The sequence below is a fragment of the Penicillium soppii genome (genome assembly GCF_028829465.1).
Source record: "Penicillium soppii strain IBT 18220 chromosome Unknown utg000001l, whole genome shotgun sequence".
In the NCBI taxonomy this organism is placed as follows: Eukaryota; Fungi; Ascomycota; class Eurotiomycetes; order Eurotiales; family Aspergillaceae; genus Penicillium; species Penicillium soppii.
The window spans coordinates 1,018,494-1,034,432 of NW_026643231.1; the positions used below are offsets into that span (position 1 = coordinate 1,018,494).

A 15,939-nucleotide genomic window follows, 5' to 3' on the forward strand; every position below is an offset into this window, starting at 1 on the left:
TCAACATTTTTTCCCATGATTTGTGCATATTCGGTCAGCATAACAACGAGAGATAAATGATAATGTCTGTTCAATCGGTAATTGCTTCGCTCTCCTTGGAGGAAAAGGTTTCCCTATTGGCGGGTCAGTCTTATTGGCGGACCGCAAGCTTGCCTCAACATGGCATCAATGCGATCAAGGTATGGAACGTGTTGAAAATGAACAAAAACACAATTTCATGCTGATTTCTCCTTAGTATAGCGATGGACCAAACGGTGTTCGTGGAGAATCCATCCATGCATCAACAAAAGCTACTTGTTTCCCGTGCGCGGCCTGTGTCGGTTCAACATTCAATCCCGAATTAGCGTTGAGAATGGGCCGAGTTATCGGCAAAGAATGCAAAGCAAAGAATGTCGGTCTTTTGCTCGGGCCGACAGTGAACTTGCACCGGTCCCCGCTAGGTCAGAATGGGAGACTTAATCAGTGCGACAAATGAAAACTAATTCTTTTCTTGTAGGTGGTCGGAACTTCGAATCGTATTCTGAAGATCCAACATTATCAGGCATATTAGGAGCCGAGTTTGTAAATGGAGTCCAATCGGAGGGAGTCTCAGCCTGCCCGAAGCATTTCGTAGGAAATGAGTGCGAGACTAATCGGAAAACATCGAATACAATTGTGGATGAAAAGACGCTTCGCGAACTTTATGCATTCGCGTTTCAGATTCTTCTGAAAAACTGCAATCCTTGGTCTATAATGACTTCGTCAGTGTATCGAGTATAGGATGAAGTCTGGGATGCTAACTATGGCACAGGTACAACCTTGTCAATGGCATCTTCATGTCAGAAAACACAAGCCTGTTGCAAGACGTACTACGCAAAGAGTGGGGGTTTCAAGGAGCAATCGTTTCCGATTTTGAGGGTATTTATTCAACTGTTCCTTCGGTCCGTGCGGGAGTCGCTCTCGAACTTCCGGGTCCTGCCCGGTTCCGTGGGCATCACCTTCTCGAGGCTGTCAAAGAGGGCAAAATTACCGAGAGGCACATTGATTCTTTGGCGGCAGATGTCATCAACCTCGCATCAAAGATTGGGGTGCAAGATGATGGTAGACCAGAGCAAGACATCCCTAAAAGTGAAAGTACTTCCGCACTTTTACGGGAAATTGCAGGGGAAGGCATCGTTCTACTCAAAAACAAGGATAACACCTTGCCCCTGTCACCATCAAATAACCTCAAAATTGTCGTGTTTGGCTCACCGGCCACCATGCCTATCATCCACGGCGGCGGAAGTGCATCACTTACGCCTTCATACATTGTCTCGCCCCTTGAAGCACTTGGAAGGAAATTCGGCAGTGATCGCATTCACTACCATCCCGGGGTGCCAGTATTCAAAAAAATCCCTTCTGCTCCGCTCTCTGTTATAACAACAAAGAGTGATGGCCGGCCTGGTCTTAACTGCTATTGGTACAATGGATGGGTGTTTGGAGAGAATCACGTTCACCAAGAAATTCTGGAATCGACACAAACCCTAGTGATTGATGCCCGTATCGCAGGTCTTGAACCCAAACACTGCAATCGCATGGAATTTATTTTGCGACCGAAAACATCTGGCACCCATGTCTTCGGAGTGACTGCATGTGGAAAGTGCATCCTACGGGTAGATGACAACGTCATCTTACAGCATGAGGGATTCGATGACTGCCGAGTGGAATATGTTATGCAGCCTGGTCTTTTTGAAGTTCGGGCCAGTCTTGAAATGGAAGCCCATTGTGAGTATCATGTCACAGTGGACACACTTTCAACAACAGCACCGCTTCCATCTCCGATTTTCAAGATAACGCCCCAAGCTACCCGGGTTGGCTTTTACGAAAATCTCTACAATACCATTGGTGATGACTTGCTCAAACTAGCTACGGATAGTGACGTCTCTATCATATTCACGGCAAACAACAAAGAATATGAATCGGAATCATTCGATCGTTCCGAGTTAACATTGTCACCTCTACAAAATGAGTTTATTGATAAGGTATCTGCCGTAGCGCCGAAGTCTATCTTGGTCAACCAAACTGGATCCCCGATATCCATGCCTTGGATTGAAAATGTCGATGCCATCCTACAATCCTGGTATGGGGGTCAAGAGACTGGCAATGCACTGGTGGACATCATCAGCGGCGATGTAAACCCTTCAGGCAAGCTTCCGGTCACATTTCCAAGATGCATCGAAGACACTCCGTCATTTGGGAACTTTCCTACCGACAATAATATGGAAATTCGCTATGAAGAGAAGCTTGACGTGGGATACCGTGCTCGAAGCAAGCCTCCTCCGCTGTTTCCTTTTGGCTTTGGGCTGTCCTATACAAACTTTCAGTTCTCTGCGCTTTCTATTGTGCATGTACCTTCAAAATCGGCTGTGGAATTGATTGTCCGAACTACCGTCACGAATTTAGGATCCGTCCCTGGTAAAGAGGTTATACAGATATATGTCGACGGAGTCTTAAAAGGCTGGGAAAAGGTAATGCTCAGGCCCGGAGAGAATAAGCGAGTGAATATTGCGTTGGATAAATACGCTTTCAGTGAGTGGAATCCAGACAAGCGCTCATGGATTGTTGCCAAGCGAAAATTCGAGGTTGAGCTACGACAAGATGCCAATACCGTGATCTCTTCGGTGATGCATGAGGTCAACAATGCTATCCTTTGGAGTGGACTTTAAGCTATCTTGATTCGAATTCATAATTTGGTACACAAAGTCATTTAGCTCCTCGAGATATATTTCTATCTTCCGTTTTCATTTACAATTTTCTTTCATTCCTTTCATTTTCAACGTCCATTCTTAAACTAGGCACTGTCAATTTCTATATACAATGGGGGGGCGTCTTTCTATATACATCTGGTGGTAATAGAACCACCATCCGTCCCACATCAAACCCTGTAGACACCCACGATTTCGTGTAATATCCTCCGCGAACACTTCCAACAAAACATCAACATGGGAAGATCGCTCATCGATCCAATTTCTTTGGTTCAGGTGGAGTCGGCTCGTTGGCGACGGTGTGTGCCTGGATAACATGCGGCATCGACTCTTCGGTATTCAAATAAGTCCGACTGCCTTGAATAAACCAGAACGACACAGCAATGACAAGCATAACGCCAAAGACACCAATGGCGTAGTTCATATCGCCGCCAGATGGATTAGGTGCACTGGGGAAGAAGAAGAACACGGTCGTCACACAGCAGTAGACCAGAGAAACCCAGTTTGCGGGGGCTCCAAATCTACCAAGATGGAACTGACCACCGTGCGGAAGCTTGTCGCGACCCATCAATAGCAATGTCATAATGGGTAGACCGTATGAAATCGTCAGCGCAATAGTGCTCACGCTGAGAATAGCGTTGAGTACGGTTTGCGCAAACAAAAAGAGGACTCCTACCAGAGCGATGATCGCTCCTTGGAACCATAATGCGCGAACGGGAGCTTTCCAATATGGGCTGACTTCGGTCAGATATGTGCTAAATGGAAGTCCGCCGTCGCGAGCGAAGCCCCACGTCAACCGGGAGGCCGTGGTCACAATGCTGATTCCTTGACCAAGGCCATTTGTAATGAACAAAGCAATGAGTACTGCGCCGCCCGTTTGGCCGACAGTTTGCTGAACAAGTTCCATGAATGGTAAGCCGCTGGCGGAATTCACCACTGAGTTTACATCTTGGATACAGAAAAGGCAGACCATCATCAAAATAAATCCACTTACGGCTCCGGAAATAACGGCCAGATAGATTACCTTCGGAGCATTCTTGCGAGGAGCCGGGATTTCCTCCACCAAGTGGATCACAGCATCGAAAGCAGTGAGGCCGTAAGCAGCCTGCACGAGTCCAATGAACCAGACAACGGCGTCAGGCCATCCGGTTTGGTTGATCCATTTTCCGAACGAGAAGTTGGCAGGCTGGAAAGCAAGGCCGTCTTTTGTGCCCACAGAGATAAGCAAGGCAAGACAAAAGACGAAAAAGAGTCCGAAAAACCAAACTCCAACAAAATTGTTAAGCCATGGCAGGAACTTCTCTCTTCGACAACCCAAAACATTGATCAAAGTGAGGACGAAAACGCACCCGACATAGACAACAAATTCCAGCCATCCAGTCGACGCACCTGTCCAATCGGGATAGAACATGACTTTCATACCCAAGAGGAAATTTGTCATAAATGCCACCTGGGATGCCGCCAATGTCCACCATCCAAACACATTGATCCAGGCACACATGTACGACAAAAATCGACCAAAGCGAGAGTCCCACAAGCGGTAGACCCAATATGCCTGGCCAAGGGCGGTTGGCATACTGCTACAGATCTCGCCCAGCGAGACAGCGACACAGGTGTTGCAGAATGTGACGAGGCATAAGCCCCAAAGAATTGAAACCGGCCCACCATTGATCAATCCGTCAGAAAGGTCCTGTGCAAAAGTTGACCATGTTCCCAGCACACAGAATGCTAACGCTAGCATGCTCCAGATATTGAATTTGCGAGCGAGCAACTGCTCATGTCCGAATTCGGCGAGGTCGTCTGCATCTTGGGCGTTTTGGTCGGTTGGTTTGAGATTTGTGTCGGTTTCCACGTCCATAACTGGGTTTGAGGAAATTGAAGAAAAAGACCTGGGGCTTGAAAAGTTTGCTTCAAGGTCATGCCCAATGCTGAGGAAAATAACGATGCTGGCAATTGAAGCACTTCACACTCGTGGTTGGTATACTTCTTTAACCAGGGCTGTATCTTGGATTCAGCAACCAGGATCTCTGAGACAATTGTATGAAATCGAGGTTCCGCACCCCCATTCACAAGACCCGGGGCTTTCTGACATTTTTCTGGGGAACCCCATGGGCGTCGGCATTTGTGGCCATAGAGAGGGGCACATACCCTGGAGATTCACCGAGAGTGGCCCACATAGTGGAAACCAAGACATCAAGACAACTCAGCCACTTAGGCGACGCATAAAGGCACTCTTGTAGAGATCCAGTTTTTCTCTGCTGTCATACTCCACATCATAGCTGTGAAGGCTGAAGATTCCCTCTCTGGCAGGTAGATGCGGGGTGTTGAACACATAGCTGGTAATGATATCAATGGTGCCTGGCGATCTACTTGATCTCTTGGGGGTTTCCCGAACTCTTGATTGCCCGATTTTGTGACACACAAATATCGGAATCATGGATTGACCGGAACAAGGCGCAGTGGCGACTTTGAAGGTATCGGGTTGAATCGCATAATTTGGACCTATTTCCAACGTTATTCCCGTTTCATAATTGATGATTGGATTTCAATAGACTTGTTGATACAAAATATCTCTGCCTTCGAAAAACTTCAGCGGCTCCAAGCGCATGCTTGTTTCGTGGATGTACCTGCCCGAAAAGTACAAGCGCGGAATCCCCACGAGACTTAAAGTGAAGAGCTCACTGCAACATATCATCACAGAGCAGATTTTGGACTTGCCTGAAATGCGAGGGAATTTGCGAAAAATATAGTCTTGAGTCTTCTTTTTGTGAATGCCGGCAAACACTCCCTATAGGAGAAAAATGCCCGTTATTTCGCTCACTGAGATCTTTGTTCGGCCAATCAGAGACCGGGAATGTGTATAGCACTACCCTTGCGCAACATATATGAATTCAAGCACTTCAGTTCGTCTTTGCTTTTTTTACTTTTTCGTTGTATGAACTCTTGACTTTCTTCAATCATGTCTCCAACCGACAAAAATAAAGATACCAATTCTCGTCACCGATCCTTCAAGGGTTGCTGGACCTGTAAGAAAAAGCGGATACAATGTGACGAAATACGTCCTGCATGCACCAAATGCACTTCACGGGGAATAATTTGCGAGGGATACGAGATCCGCCTGCGGTGGGGTGCTGGTATCGCGTCTAGGGGGAAATACTCGGGCGCTGAGAAACCGGTCAAAGAATCTATACCCCCTCGGTCAAAACGGCGGTGGGACATGCGTGGCAAGGGTGAACATTTCCCTCAAGGTGACGGCCAAGGTCAACCTATACTCGTTCCCCAGCACACTTTGAAAGGTAACATCATTCGGCTTTTAGGGTTCTCAAAGCTTACTTGCAGTTATAGGTCAAGACCCGCCGCATTTAGTTGCGCAGCGAGCAACGGTGAATATACTCAACTCGCCGTGGGAGCCGGACTCCCCGGAGCATATTACCGCAATCCACAAGCATTTTGAGATTCCTGTATCTTTAGCCACGTTGGCAGAAGCGACTGCGCACATGCATAGTCCGGGGAAGGTTCAACAGGCCAATATATCAGGGCGTCAGGCCGACGGAGTATCTTGGCTTGAACCAACTCTAAATCTCGATTCTTCAATATTTTAGCACTACAAACTAATTTTTCCATGAATTTATGAGATAGAAGTTCAGAGAAGAAGTAGTTGATTCCATTCTTGCTCTAAAAAGATGGACGGACATCTAGGTAGGCATAAATTCCTATTCATTTGCCAATAGACAAAATCCCTAGTTATATACTTTGTTAATTCGACCCCCCTTTTGTTATTAACGTACAAACATATGTAGTCAATCGCACCGAACCCGTCTTGTGCAGTCGTGGCGGTGAAAATTAAGGCGTCCACTTTCGAGAACTTTCTCCCTTGCATCTCCAATCAAAACAAACTTCAATCGAAATCCATTCCTGCAACTCATTTACCTCTGTTAATCACCTAACCGCAACAGATGAGATATCTGAGAAGAGTTGTATCGTATGTGGCTGGACATTCGACAAACAAAACGGCGCCATCATTCTTGCCACCTTAAACTTTAGTATGGTGCATTAAACGAAGCGTTTGGTCCATTGGCTCTGATGTGGTTTTGGAAGACCACCCGGAAGAGGGTCCAAAAGCAAAAGTTGAAGTCAAAGCACTAAATCACCAGACAAACTACACCGACATTACCGTTTTGAAGGTTCTGCGTGACTGGGTTGATCGCGATGGGTGATACTTTGTAATGAACGAACCCACAGATGGCCACACACTCAAGAAGGCATGGCCTTCATTGTCAGAACCTCAAGAAACAGCTGTCGCGGATCAAGTTGTTCAAGTGCGTAAGCAGCCTCGATTTGTTCCGTCAGCTTCCATCCAATGTGTCAACCATAGCCCATGCTATCCAGGTTTGATAGTTTTTGATCTTGAACCACGTGGGCCGTTTCACGCTGATCAAGAACTCTGGGATGCTCTCAGCCTCCACCTTCATCATATCCCTCAAAAAGTGCTGGACAACTTAAAGAAGCGCCTACCGAAACACGAGCCCTATGTGCTCACTCTTTGTGAACTCAATGTAGGGAATATCATGATTCAAGATGCGAATTTTGTTGGTATACTCAACTGGGAATATGCCGCCTTGTTTCTATCTGGTATGAATATGCCTCTGTCGCTTTTGGATTCACAGATATAGATATCGAATGGTAAATGTTGCTCCGAGAGTGCTTAGGCGTACATGATGAGGCACATGAAGATGCCAAGGTAATTTGGACGAATTTGTGTAATGTAAAACAGTATTCGGATTTGGATGAGGAAGGACATGTTACGTTCAAAAAATTATCTCAAATTAATGATAAAGAATTGCAAGGTAGGGACAATATTTACAGACGCGCTCGAAATCCGATAGTCTCGGATAATCCAATGATCCGTCAACATATCCACTTATCGCATTTCACGTATCGCATTGTGAAAGAATAACAGCAGATGGATACAGTTTAAGGTCCACATTGATTGCTTTGAGTGCCCTGAACCCACAATGTCGCCTGGAAATGACCCCAAGCACGTGGCCAGTATCATGCTGTCATGGCACTCACTCGACCTCGTCTCGTGCACCAACCTACAGACCCTGTGGGCAGGATACGGACAAATCTGCGCCATCACCGCCCGGGCTTCTACTGATACAGCGGCGGAGCATTTGAGCAAGCTTTGTGGCGTGGAACCCGGGGCCGCTGGAGCCACCTATCCTCTTATTTTGAAACTTATTTCACCCTCAAAGAAGAGCATCAGCAATTCGGATGAGGGTCATCTGCGAAAGATGATCAGCTATGAGGTAGAGCAGAATTTTTACAGCAATGTGGTCCCCTTGCTAGACGACGACATTGGCATTGCGAAATGCCTTGCGTCGACCAGGGGCATGGGTGGCCGGAAGGACGAGGAGGAGCTCAAAAATCTCATGGCCACCATCATGGTGGATTTGCGTCCAAAATTTCCCGTGGCAGGCGGAAAGAGAAGTTCACTGAGCCGCACACAAGTTTATGGGTCTCTGGACTGGCTAGCCAGGTTCCACAGTCGGTCATGGGGCTTACTTCCAAAGAGCTTTGACGGATTCGCGATGCCTCCCTTGGAAGAATCCCTTCGAAGACAGACCGCGAGCAAAGATGCTGGCAATGGGTTGTGGCTCAACGGAGGATACACTTATCTTGCGACACGACGTAAAGAATATGCATCACTGGTCGAAGACACCTGCTCGGAGTGGTCAACAGCCTTGTGCGAGCCTTCAAACAAATCCTCACTATCTGTCGCTGAGATGGTGGCACGTGAGTTAACGCCTTGTGGAAGAAGCGTCGAATCTTATATCCACGGCGATGTCAAATCAGAGAATCTCTTCACCACAGATAGTGGGGCTGAGGTGGCGTTCTTTGATTTTCAATACGTCGGGCTAGGTCTGGGGGTCTGTGACCTCGCCAAATTGTTCACCTGCTCGGTTCCATTACATCTGCTCACGGATGACTTGCCTGAGAAATTGACCATGCAAGATGGAGAAAGAAAACTGCTAGAGCGGTACCGCACGACCCTTCTCCAGGGTCAAGATGCGGCCATGTATGAATGGGAAACATTCAAACGACACTGGGAGACCTCACTGGTTGACTGGTGTAGATTCCAGGCTTCATGGGGCTTCTGGGGAAACACAGAGTGGCTTGAGGCTCGTGTAAGATCAATCTTGGATGACCGACAGTGGAGAGACTGGCTGCATGAGAATATCAACGATCGCCAAGATTGACATAACGAAGCACTATATATATAGAACCATGAAAATGAAATTTTGAGTAGACCAACACCTGACGACATAGAAGTGTTTGAGCCGCTTCGCTGTCAACCCACTGCCATTCTTACGTTTTTTTAAAGCTCACTACTACCTACCAACAACCTGTTCGGACAACCTATAACCTTGAAAATCCGAGTCTTTCAATACTCCAGCCAAAAGATTCGCTAGTAGTTTCTGTCATGTGACAGTAAATTGTTGGACCACAGACCGAACGACCAAGCGACCGAACAACCTGACGACCCAAAGACCTAAGAAACTTCGAGAGTTTTGAGATCTGGTAGTCTAAAATCCGGTTGTTGCTTATTCTATACTAGTGACAATCTTAGCCACATATACCAACTGAACCTGTCTTAGCTTGAGAATGTTCAACGATCCAGCTTCAAACTTCTTTGATATATTGCTTGTATGGGCTTACTCATTTCTATCAATCGATGCACTCAATCTTCAATTTTGCTATATACAATACATCAGGTTCCAATAACATAGCTGTCCTGGCAATCCTTCAAAGCTTGGACTTCATGTTCACATGAATGGCCTTGATATTGGAATAAGCCGACAGACCAGCCTCGCCAAGCTCACGACCAATACCTGACTGCTTGACGCCACCGAAAGGAATGCGCCAATCGCTATCATTGCTCGAGTTAATCCAGACCATGCCAGCCTCAATCTTCTTCGCAACACGGTGCGCACGCGTCAGGTTAGTCGTGAACAGCGCACTTCCGAGGCCATAAGTCGAGTCATTAGCCATTTCAATAGCCTGCTGCTCATCGCTGAACCGCGCAATGACTACGAAAGGTCCGAAAACCTCTTCTTGGTAAATCCGCATCTTGGGATTAACGTCTGTGAAAATAGTAGGCTCAACGAAGAAGCCCTTTCCATTACCAATGTTCGCCGGCTTTCCACCGGACACAAGGGTTGCCTTCTCAGATTTGCCGACATCAATGTACGACAGGATGCGGTCATACTGAGCCTGCGTCACCTGGGGACCCTGGAAAGTAGATTCCTCGAAAGGATCGCCAACCTTGGAGACATTCTTCACTTGGGCCTTGAAGGCTTCCAAGAATCGATCGTAGATCTCATCCTGTACCAAAATTCGCGAAGTAGCAGTACAGATCTGGCCCTGGTTGTACATGATACCAATGTGGGCCCATTCAACTGCCTGCTCGAGATCAGCATCATTGAAGACGATGAGCGGGCTCTTGCCGCCCGTTTCGAGAGTGATGTTCTTCAGGTTCACACTGGCCATCTTCATAATTTGCTTTGCTGTTGCCGTGCTACCTGTGAATGCGACCTTGTCGACGTCCATGTGAGAGGCAATTGCGGCGCCTGCTACGGCGCCGTGTCCGTTGACAATGTTTACGACACCGGGTGGGAAGCCGGCTTCCACGATAAGGTTCGCGAGGAAAAGGATTGAAAGAGGGGTTTGCTCTGCTGGCTTGAGAACCACGGTGTTACCGCATGCAAGGGCCGGTCCGAGTTTCCAGGCGGCCATAGCGAGAGGAAAGTTCCATCTGGGTTTGGTGAGCGGGTGATCTCTGATACTGTACGGTACTTGGTGCTACTTACGGAATAATCTGTCCGCATACGCCGACCGGCTCGCGGACAGTGTATGCGAATTTCTCTGGAGTCGTGTCGATAACTTGGCCGAAGACCTTGTCGGCGAATCCGCCGTAGTACCGGATTGTCTCGGCGGTCTCGGTGAGGTCATCGTTGAAGGAAACGGAGTAGGGCTTTCCGTTATCAATAGTCTCGATTGTGGCGAGCGTCGTACGGTTGTCTTCGATAAGCTGGGCGAGACGATTCATCAACTTGCCGCGATCAATACCAGGGAGATCTCTCCAACAGGGATTATTTAAAGCAGCGCGGGCTGCTTTGACGGCTTTGTCGACATCTTCTGTGGAAGCTGCATGGATGGACGTGATTTCCTTTGCCGTTCTAGTTTTAAGGTTAGTGATGCATCCAAAGCGTAGGATTATGATGTAGTGTGTCGTACGCAGGATTGATGGTCGCAATCTTCTCGCCGGTGGAGGATTTGACCCATTGGTTGTTGATGAACAGACCAGTAGGCTGAGTCCAAGTGTGGCCATTGGGGGCTGTGAGCTGAACTGATGTATCGGCCATGCTGTTGCGAAAGTGGGTATAGGTAGTTTGGAAGAGGAGAAGGTAAAAAGGCTTGGAATAAATCACATAGATCTTAAGGCATAAGAGCAACAGCTATCGTAGCACGTTATCTCGATAAGCCGGCAGGACATTCCATTTCGAGGACCCATGAACTGCATGTCATCGAATCCACTGTATATCCACCTTTACTCCAGATTTCTGAACATTTTTGGAAAAGATGGGGTTCGGACGCGGAGGCCGAATCACGGCGGTTGATGTAGCCGCTAACCCTGATTAGGCAAGTCCAAGCAACAGCGGTTTTGGGCCTTCGGTGTCGCGGTATCCCGCCAAAGCACAAGGCGTTATTCAGACATTGTTAGATATTTGGTAAAAGAAAATTGAGTAGAACATACTACAATTTTCCTAGATTGTAGATATTGAGAATAGGCAGAATGTGACCATCTATTCATGTTCAACAAAAGCTTACATAACACCACGTGCATCAAATTAAGCTTGAATTAACGTCTTGGCATCGCATCCCTGTTTCTCCTAAGTCTATCCTGATTCGCGTACAATGTCAGATATTGTCGTTTTGAGCAGGTCGTGCCTAGCGCAATCAAATGCAATGCACGTTCATCTATACAGATAAGACTTGCCTTATTAGGTGGACCACTAGCAGAATTATGCCAACACATATCTTCCCGAGCCGTTTCAACGCGATTGGCTGAGCTTTTTCGATGGCAAACCGTTTACGAAACAGATATTATGGCATAGAATCAAGTGACACGCAAATCATTTGCAAGACACATCGCTTCTCCAGACTCTACCCAAAACCGAATAATGACGGGAGAACCCACTTTCGGGTCCAGTCGCAGACCGGTCCCCCGACTTTTTTTTGGATAACAGAAAGATCCCGATTACCCGAATGGGAAGGTATATGCGGATAAATTCGATCTTGATATCGAAGGTCCATTGTCTATATAAGGGCTATGGCCTCTGTGGACTGAAGCTTTTCTCAACTTTCTAACTCCCTGCTCCCTCTTGATACCCTCATCTTCATCATGGCGTCCGCACCAGATACAGAGTCAATTCCCGGCTACACAATCTTCCGCGAGGGAGATTATGACAGTGTCGCTGCTGCTGCTATGATGCCCGAGGGCATCCCTCACCCTTTAGGTACGAATGCATTAAATTGTTAAATCCGATGAAATGTTAACACCAAGCTCCAGATCAACTTTCTATCAAGGAAATTCCGGAGGCGGCAAAGATCATCCGGGACTATGCCGGCACTAAGGCTATCAAGTTCAACTGCCTCACACTCCGGGAACCCCGGAAAGCTGAGTACCAGGCATTCCGTGCTGGCACAGTTCCTGCCCCGGATCGTCGCGCTTTCGCTATTGTCATTGTGCTCGAAACCACCCAGGTCGCTGAGGTAGTGGCCAATCTCGCCACCGGCAAGGTCGAGGAATGGAAAGAAGTTTCCGAAGTCATGCCAACCCTCACCCTCGAGGATTTGGATGTGATGGAGCGCATTGCTCGCAAGGACGCTCGTGTGATCCGTGCCTGCAAGGAAATCGGCATTACCGACATGAACAAGGTCTTCCTGGACGCATGGGCCATTGGAATCGACGAGCGCTGGGGCTACGAGCGCCGTCTCCAGCAGGGTCTGGCTTACTACCGTAACTCTGAGTTTGACAACCAGTACGCCCACCCTCTGGACTTCAGTGTTGTCGCAGATACCGAGACCGAAGAGGTTCTAAGTGTCGACGTCCGCTATGTCAACGGCGAGCGTACCGCCATTCCCATCAAGGAGCACAACTACCTCCCCGAGTTCATCGGTGACAAGTACAACCATGATCGCCTCAAGCCAATTGATATCACCCAGCCCCAGGGCGTCTCTTTCAAGGTTCGCGGCAACGAATTGACCTGGGCCAACTTCAAGATGCACATTGGCTTCAACTACCGTGAAGGTATTGTCATTTCCGATGTGCGCACTCACGACATGTATGAGGACCGCGAGCGCACTCTCTTCAATCGTATCTCCGTCGTCGAGATGGTCGTCCCCTATGGCTGCCCTGAGAAGCCCCACCACAAGAAGCACGCCTTCGATGTCGGCGAGTACGGCACCGGTCTTATGACCAACTCCCTCAAGCTAGGCTGTGATTGCAAGGGTGCAATTCACTACATGGACGGTGTGATGTCCACTTCTAAGGGTGAAGCCGCTGTGATCAAGAACGCCATCTGCATTCACGAGGAGGACAACGGCCTCCTCTACAAGCACACTGACTACCGTGATGGTACTGTCATCTCCGCCCGCGATCGCAAGTTGATCGTCTCCCAAATCATCACCGCCGCCAACTACGAATACGGCTTCTACCATACCTTTACCCTGGATGGCACCTACAAGCTCGAAATGAAGCTCACCGGTATGCTCAACACCTACTGCATGCACCCTACCGAAACAGCCGCCCCCTACGGCACAGAGGTTGCCCCTTCAATCAACGCCCACAACCACCAGCACCTGTTCTCTCTCCGCATCGACCCCGAAATCGACGGCACAAACAACTCCATCATCCAAAACGATGCTGTCTCCGCTGAAGCTGCCGTTGGCTCCCCAGAAAACTTCTACGGAAACGGCTTCTACAGCAAAAAGACTCCCCTCCGCACATCTCTCGAGGGCGCAGCAGACTACTGCTACGAAACCAATCGCAGCTGGGATATCATCAACCCCAACCGTATGAACGCCATCGCCAAAAAGCCCGTCGCCTACAAGATCCTCAACAACAACTGCCCCCCGATGCTCGCCAAGCCCGGCTCAACAGTCTGGAAGCGTGCTGCCTTCGCTCGCCACCCCCTCTGGGTCACCCCTTACAAGGACTACGAGCTCTTCCCTGCTGGTGACTACGTGTGCCAGTCCAACGGCGAGGACGGACACCCCCACAACTCCACGATTGCTGACTGGGCGGCCCGTGATGAGAACATCGAAAACACCGATATCGTCTGCTACTTGCAGTTCGGCCTAACGCATTTCCCACGTACGGAAGATTTCCCTATCATGCCTGCCGAGCCGGTCAGCATCATGCTGCGGGCTTCGAACTTCTTCGAGAAGAACCCTGGTCTGTGGGTGCCTCCTTCTGCTATCTGTGTTGATACGCAAAGTAAGAGTGCTTTCCCTTCTTCTTGCTGTGCGCCGAGTAAATCGCGCATGTAAGGGTTGGCATTGTGTTTGAAAATGGGTTTAGTTTTGTACATAGTAAATAGTAAATAGTCCTGCCCTCTTGTTCATATAAGATTGATTTGATCAAATTGTCCTCTTTCTTTGTTGTCTTAGTATCCGGTATGCGAATATGTCTTTCCATCTCTTTAATCATCCTGATACATCTTCCTTCAATAAACACTGTCTAGAAGAGGCAAGCCGACAAAATAACCCTCTTCTCTCACTGCGCCTAGCCCTACCGACATTGGCGAGAAAACTTGACATGAGAGGCAACGGCCCATGTGAAACGCTGAGTATCGCAATACCATGGCTCTTTTACGAACAGTATAATTGTGAAAGGACAGCTTCTGACAAAGGGAATCATACACAGATAGGAGGGTGAACGTCAAAGATACAATCTTAATCCCTCTATATACATTTCAAAATCTATGCACAAAGCGCTGAAAGACCCTCTAAATAACATTCTTCAGTTCCTGCCCAGCAAGCAAGCGTCTCAAGTTATACCCAATGAGAGCCTCGGCCTCACGAGGCCGACCACCAGCCGCATGAGGCGAAAGCACCAAATTAGGCGCAGCATAAAGCTTGGACTCCTTAGGCAGCGGCTCAACAGAGAAAACATCCAACGCAGCACCACCAATGCGGCCCTCCTCAAGCGCACTAACAAGCGCGTCCTCGTCAACAGAAGTGCCACGACCAACATTCACAACCCAAGCATGCTTGGGCAGCAACTTCAAGCGCTCAGCACTCAAAGCACCATTAGTACTCGCAGACCCAGGCAAGATCATAACAAGCGCATCGGTCTTAGGCAAAATGTCCGGCAACGAATCCTCGCTGACAACGTGGTACCCATCACGCACGCCAGCGGAGCGCGCAACACCCGTAACATTCGACCCGAGAGCCGTGAGGACAGGCGCGAGTTTCTTGGCGATGTTGCCGAATCCCCAGATGGTGATGTTGGCACTCTTGAGTGTTTTGAAAGTTCCCGGCTCGCGATCTCCCTGCGGCCCACCAAGATGAGCGGGCCAGACGCCCTTGTTTTGGTAGTCGCGCATTTCATAGAATCGGCGCGCAGAATTGAGTAGCAGGCCGAGTGTGTGTTCGGCGACTGTTTCGTCGTGTAGGCCAGAGCCGGTGGTGATTACGATGCGGGAGGCGTCGAAGCCGGCGGCGAGGACGTCATTGGGTCCAGCCGCGAGGGATTGGATCCAGCGGAGGTTTTTCATGCGCTTGGCTGCGTCTTGCAGGTTGGTGGCTTTGTTGGCCCATGTTACGAGGAAGTCGGCGTCGATGAGAGATTCCGGGATTGGGACGGTGACGTCGTAGGGGTGCAGGGTGACGGAGAAGCCTTCGAGGAGCTTTGTGTCGAGGTGGAGAGAGGTTGGGTAGAGGAGCTTCATTTTGGGGGTTATTTGTTTGGTGAGGCTTGTTAGGCGGGTGAGTGGTGACATTGGGAGTGAGGGGTGTCTTATGGTGAATGTTCAATTGCCGCGGGGATGTCGGCGGAGCTCCGCCATCGCCGACCGGGGGACCTCCGGTTACGTGGGGGTGGCATTCGTTACATGTGGGATTCAATGTGGGATCAATTGAGAGAATT

The 15,939-nt window shown here is 48.7% G+C and overlaps 9 protein-coding genes across 9 annotated transcripts; 6 read left to right on the forward strand and 3 right to left on the reverse strand.

Moving 5' to 3' along the window:
* Window positions 1-62: 62 nt before the first annotated feature.
* On the forward strand, window positions 63-2,684 carry N7529_000384 (beta-glucosidase; the record flags this gene model as incomplete). Its single annotated transcript, XM_057235915.1, has 4 exons — window positions 63-179; window positions 236-440; window positions 497-740; window positions 791-2,684. 4 exons carry the CDS (start codon window positions 63-65, stop codon window positions 2,682-2,684), a joined length of 2,460 nt encoding a protein of 819 aa, XP_057102718.1.
* A 289-nt stretch (window positions 2,685-2,973) lies between these two features.
* On the reverse strand, window positions 2,974-4,581 carry N7529_000385 (uncharacterized protein; the record flags this gene model as incomplete). The annotated part of the gene is made up of 1 exon (XM_057235916.1): window positions 2,974-4,581. The coding sequence occupies one exon, from the start codon at window positions 4,579-4,581 to the stop codon at window positions 2,974-2,976; it is 1,608 nt and encodes a 535-aa protein (XP_057102719.1).
* Window positions 4,582-5,682: 1,101 nt separating this feature from the next.
* N7529_000386 (Zn(II)2Cys6 transcription factor domain-containing protein) lies at window positions 5,683-6,325 on the forward strand (the record flags this gene model as incomplete). The annotated part of the gene is made up of 2 exons (XM_057235917.1): window positions 5,683-6,019; window positions 6,069-6,325. 2 exons carry the CDS (start codon window positions 5,683-5,685, stop codon window positions 6,323-6,325), a joined length of 594 nt encoding a protein of 197 aa, XP_057102720.1.
* Window positions 6,326-6,406: 81 nt separating this feature from the next.
* On the forward strand, window positions 6,407-6,940 carry N7529_000387 (uncharacterized protein; the record flags this gene model as incomplete). The annotated part of the gene is made up of 2 exons (XM_057235918.1): window positions 6,407-6,422; window positions 6,768-6,940. 2 exons carry the CDS (start codon window positions 6,407-6,409, stop codon window positions 6,938-6,940), a joined length of 189 nt encoding a protein of 62 aa, XP_057102721.1.
* Window positions 6,941-7,410: 470 nt separating this feature from the next.
* N7529_000388 (uncharacterized protein) lies at window positions 7,411-7,609 on the forward strand (the record flags this gene model as incomplete). The annotated part of the gene is given in 2 exon segments (XM_057235919.1): window positions 7,411-7,570; window positions 7,590-7,609. 2 exon segments carry the CDS (start codon window positions 7,411-7,413, stop codon window positions 7,607-7,609), a joined length of 180 nt encoding a protein of 59 aa, XP_057102722.1.
* Window positions 7,610-7,738: 129 nt separating this feature from the next.
* Window positions 7,739-8,983, forward strand: N7529_000389 (uncharacterized protein; the record flags this gene model as incomplete). The annotated part of the gene is made up of 1 exon (XM_057235920.1): window positions 7,739-8,983. The coding sequence occupies one exon, from the start codon at window positions 7,739-7,741 to the stop codon at window positions 8,981-8,983; it is 1,245 nt and encodes a 414-aa protein (XP_057102723.1).
* A 547-nt stretch (window positions 8,984-9,530) lies between these two features.
* Window positions 9,531-11,149, reverse strand: N7529_000390 (Aldehyde dehydrogenase N-terminal; the record flags this gene model as incomplete). Its single annotated transcript, XM_057235921.1, has 3 exons — window positions 9,531-10,539; window positions 10,595-10,963; window positions 11,022-11,149. 3 exons carry the CDS (start codon window positions 11,147-11,149, stop codon window positions 9,531-9,533), a joined length of 1,506 nt encoding a protein of 501 aa, XP_057102724.1.
* A 1,040-nt stretch (window positions 11,150-12,189) lies between these two features.
* On the forward strand, window positions 12,190-14,339 carry N7529_000391 (peroxisomal copper amine oxidase; the record flags this gene model as incomplete). Its single annotated transcript, XM_057235922.1, has 2 exons — window positions 12,190-12,304; window positions 12,358-14,339. 2 exons carry the CDS (start codon window positions 12,190-12,192, stop codon window positions 14,337-14,339), a joined length of 2,097 nt encoding a protein of 698 aa, XP_057102725.1.
* Window positions 14,340-14,797: 458 nt separating this feature from the next.
* Window positions 14,798-15,742, reverse strand: N7529_000392 (phosphoglycerate dehydrogenase; the record flags this gene model as incomplete). The annotated part of the gene is made up of 1 exon (XM_057235923.1): window positions 14,798-15,742. The coding sequence occupies one exon, from the start codon at window positions 15,740-15,742 to the stop codon at window positions 14,798-14,800; it is 945 nt and encodes a 314-aa protein (XP_057102726.1).
* Between the last annotated feature and the right edge of the window lie 197 nt (window positions 15,743-15,939).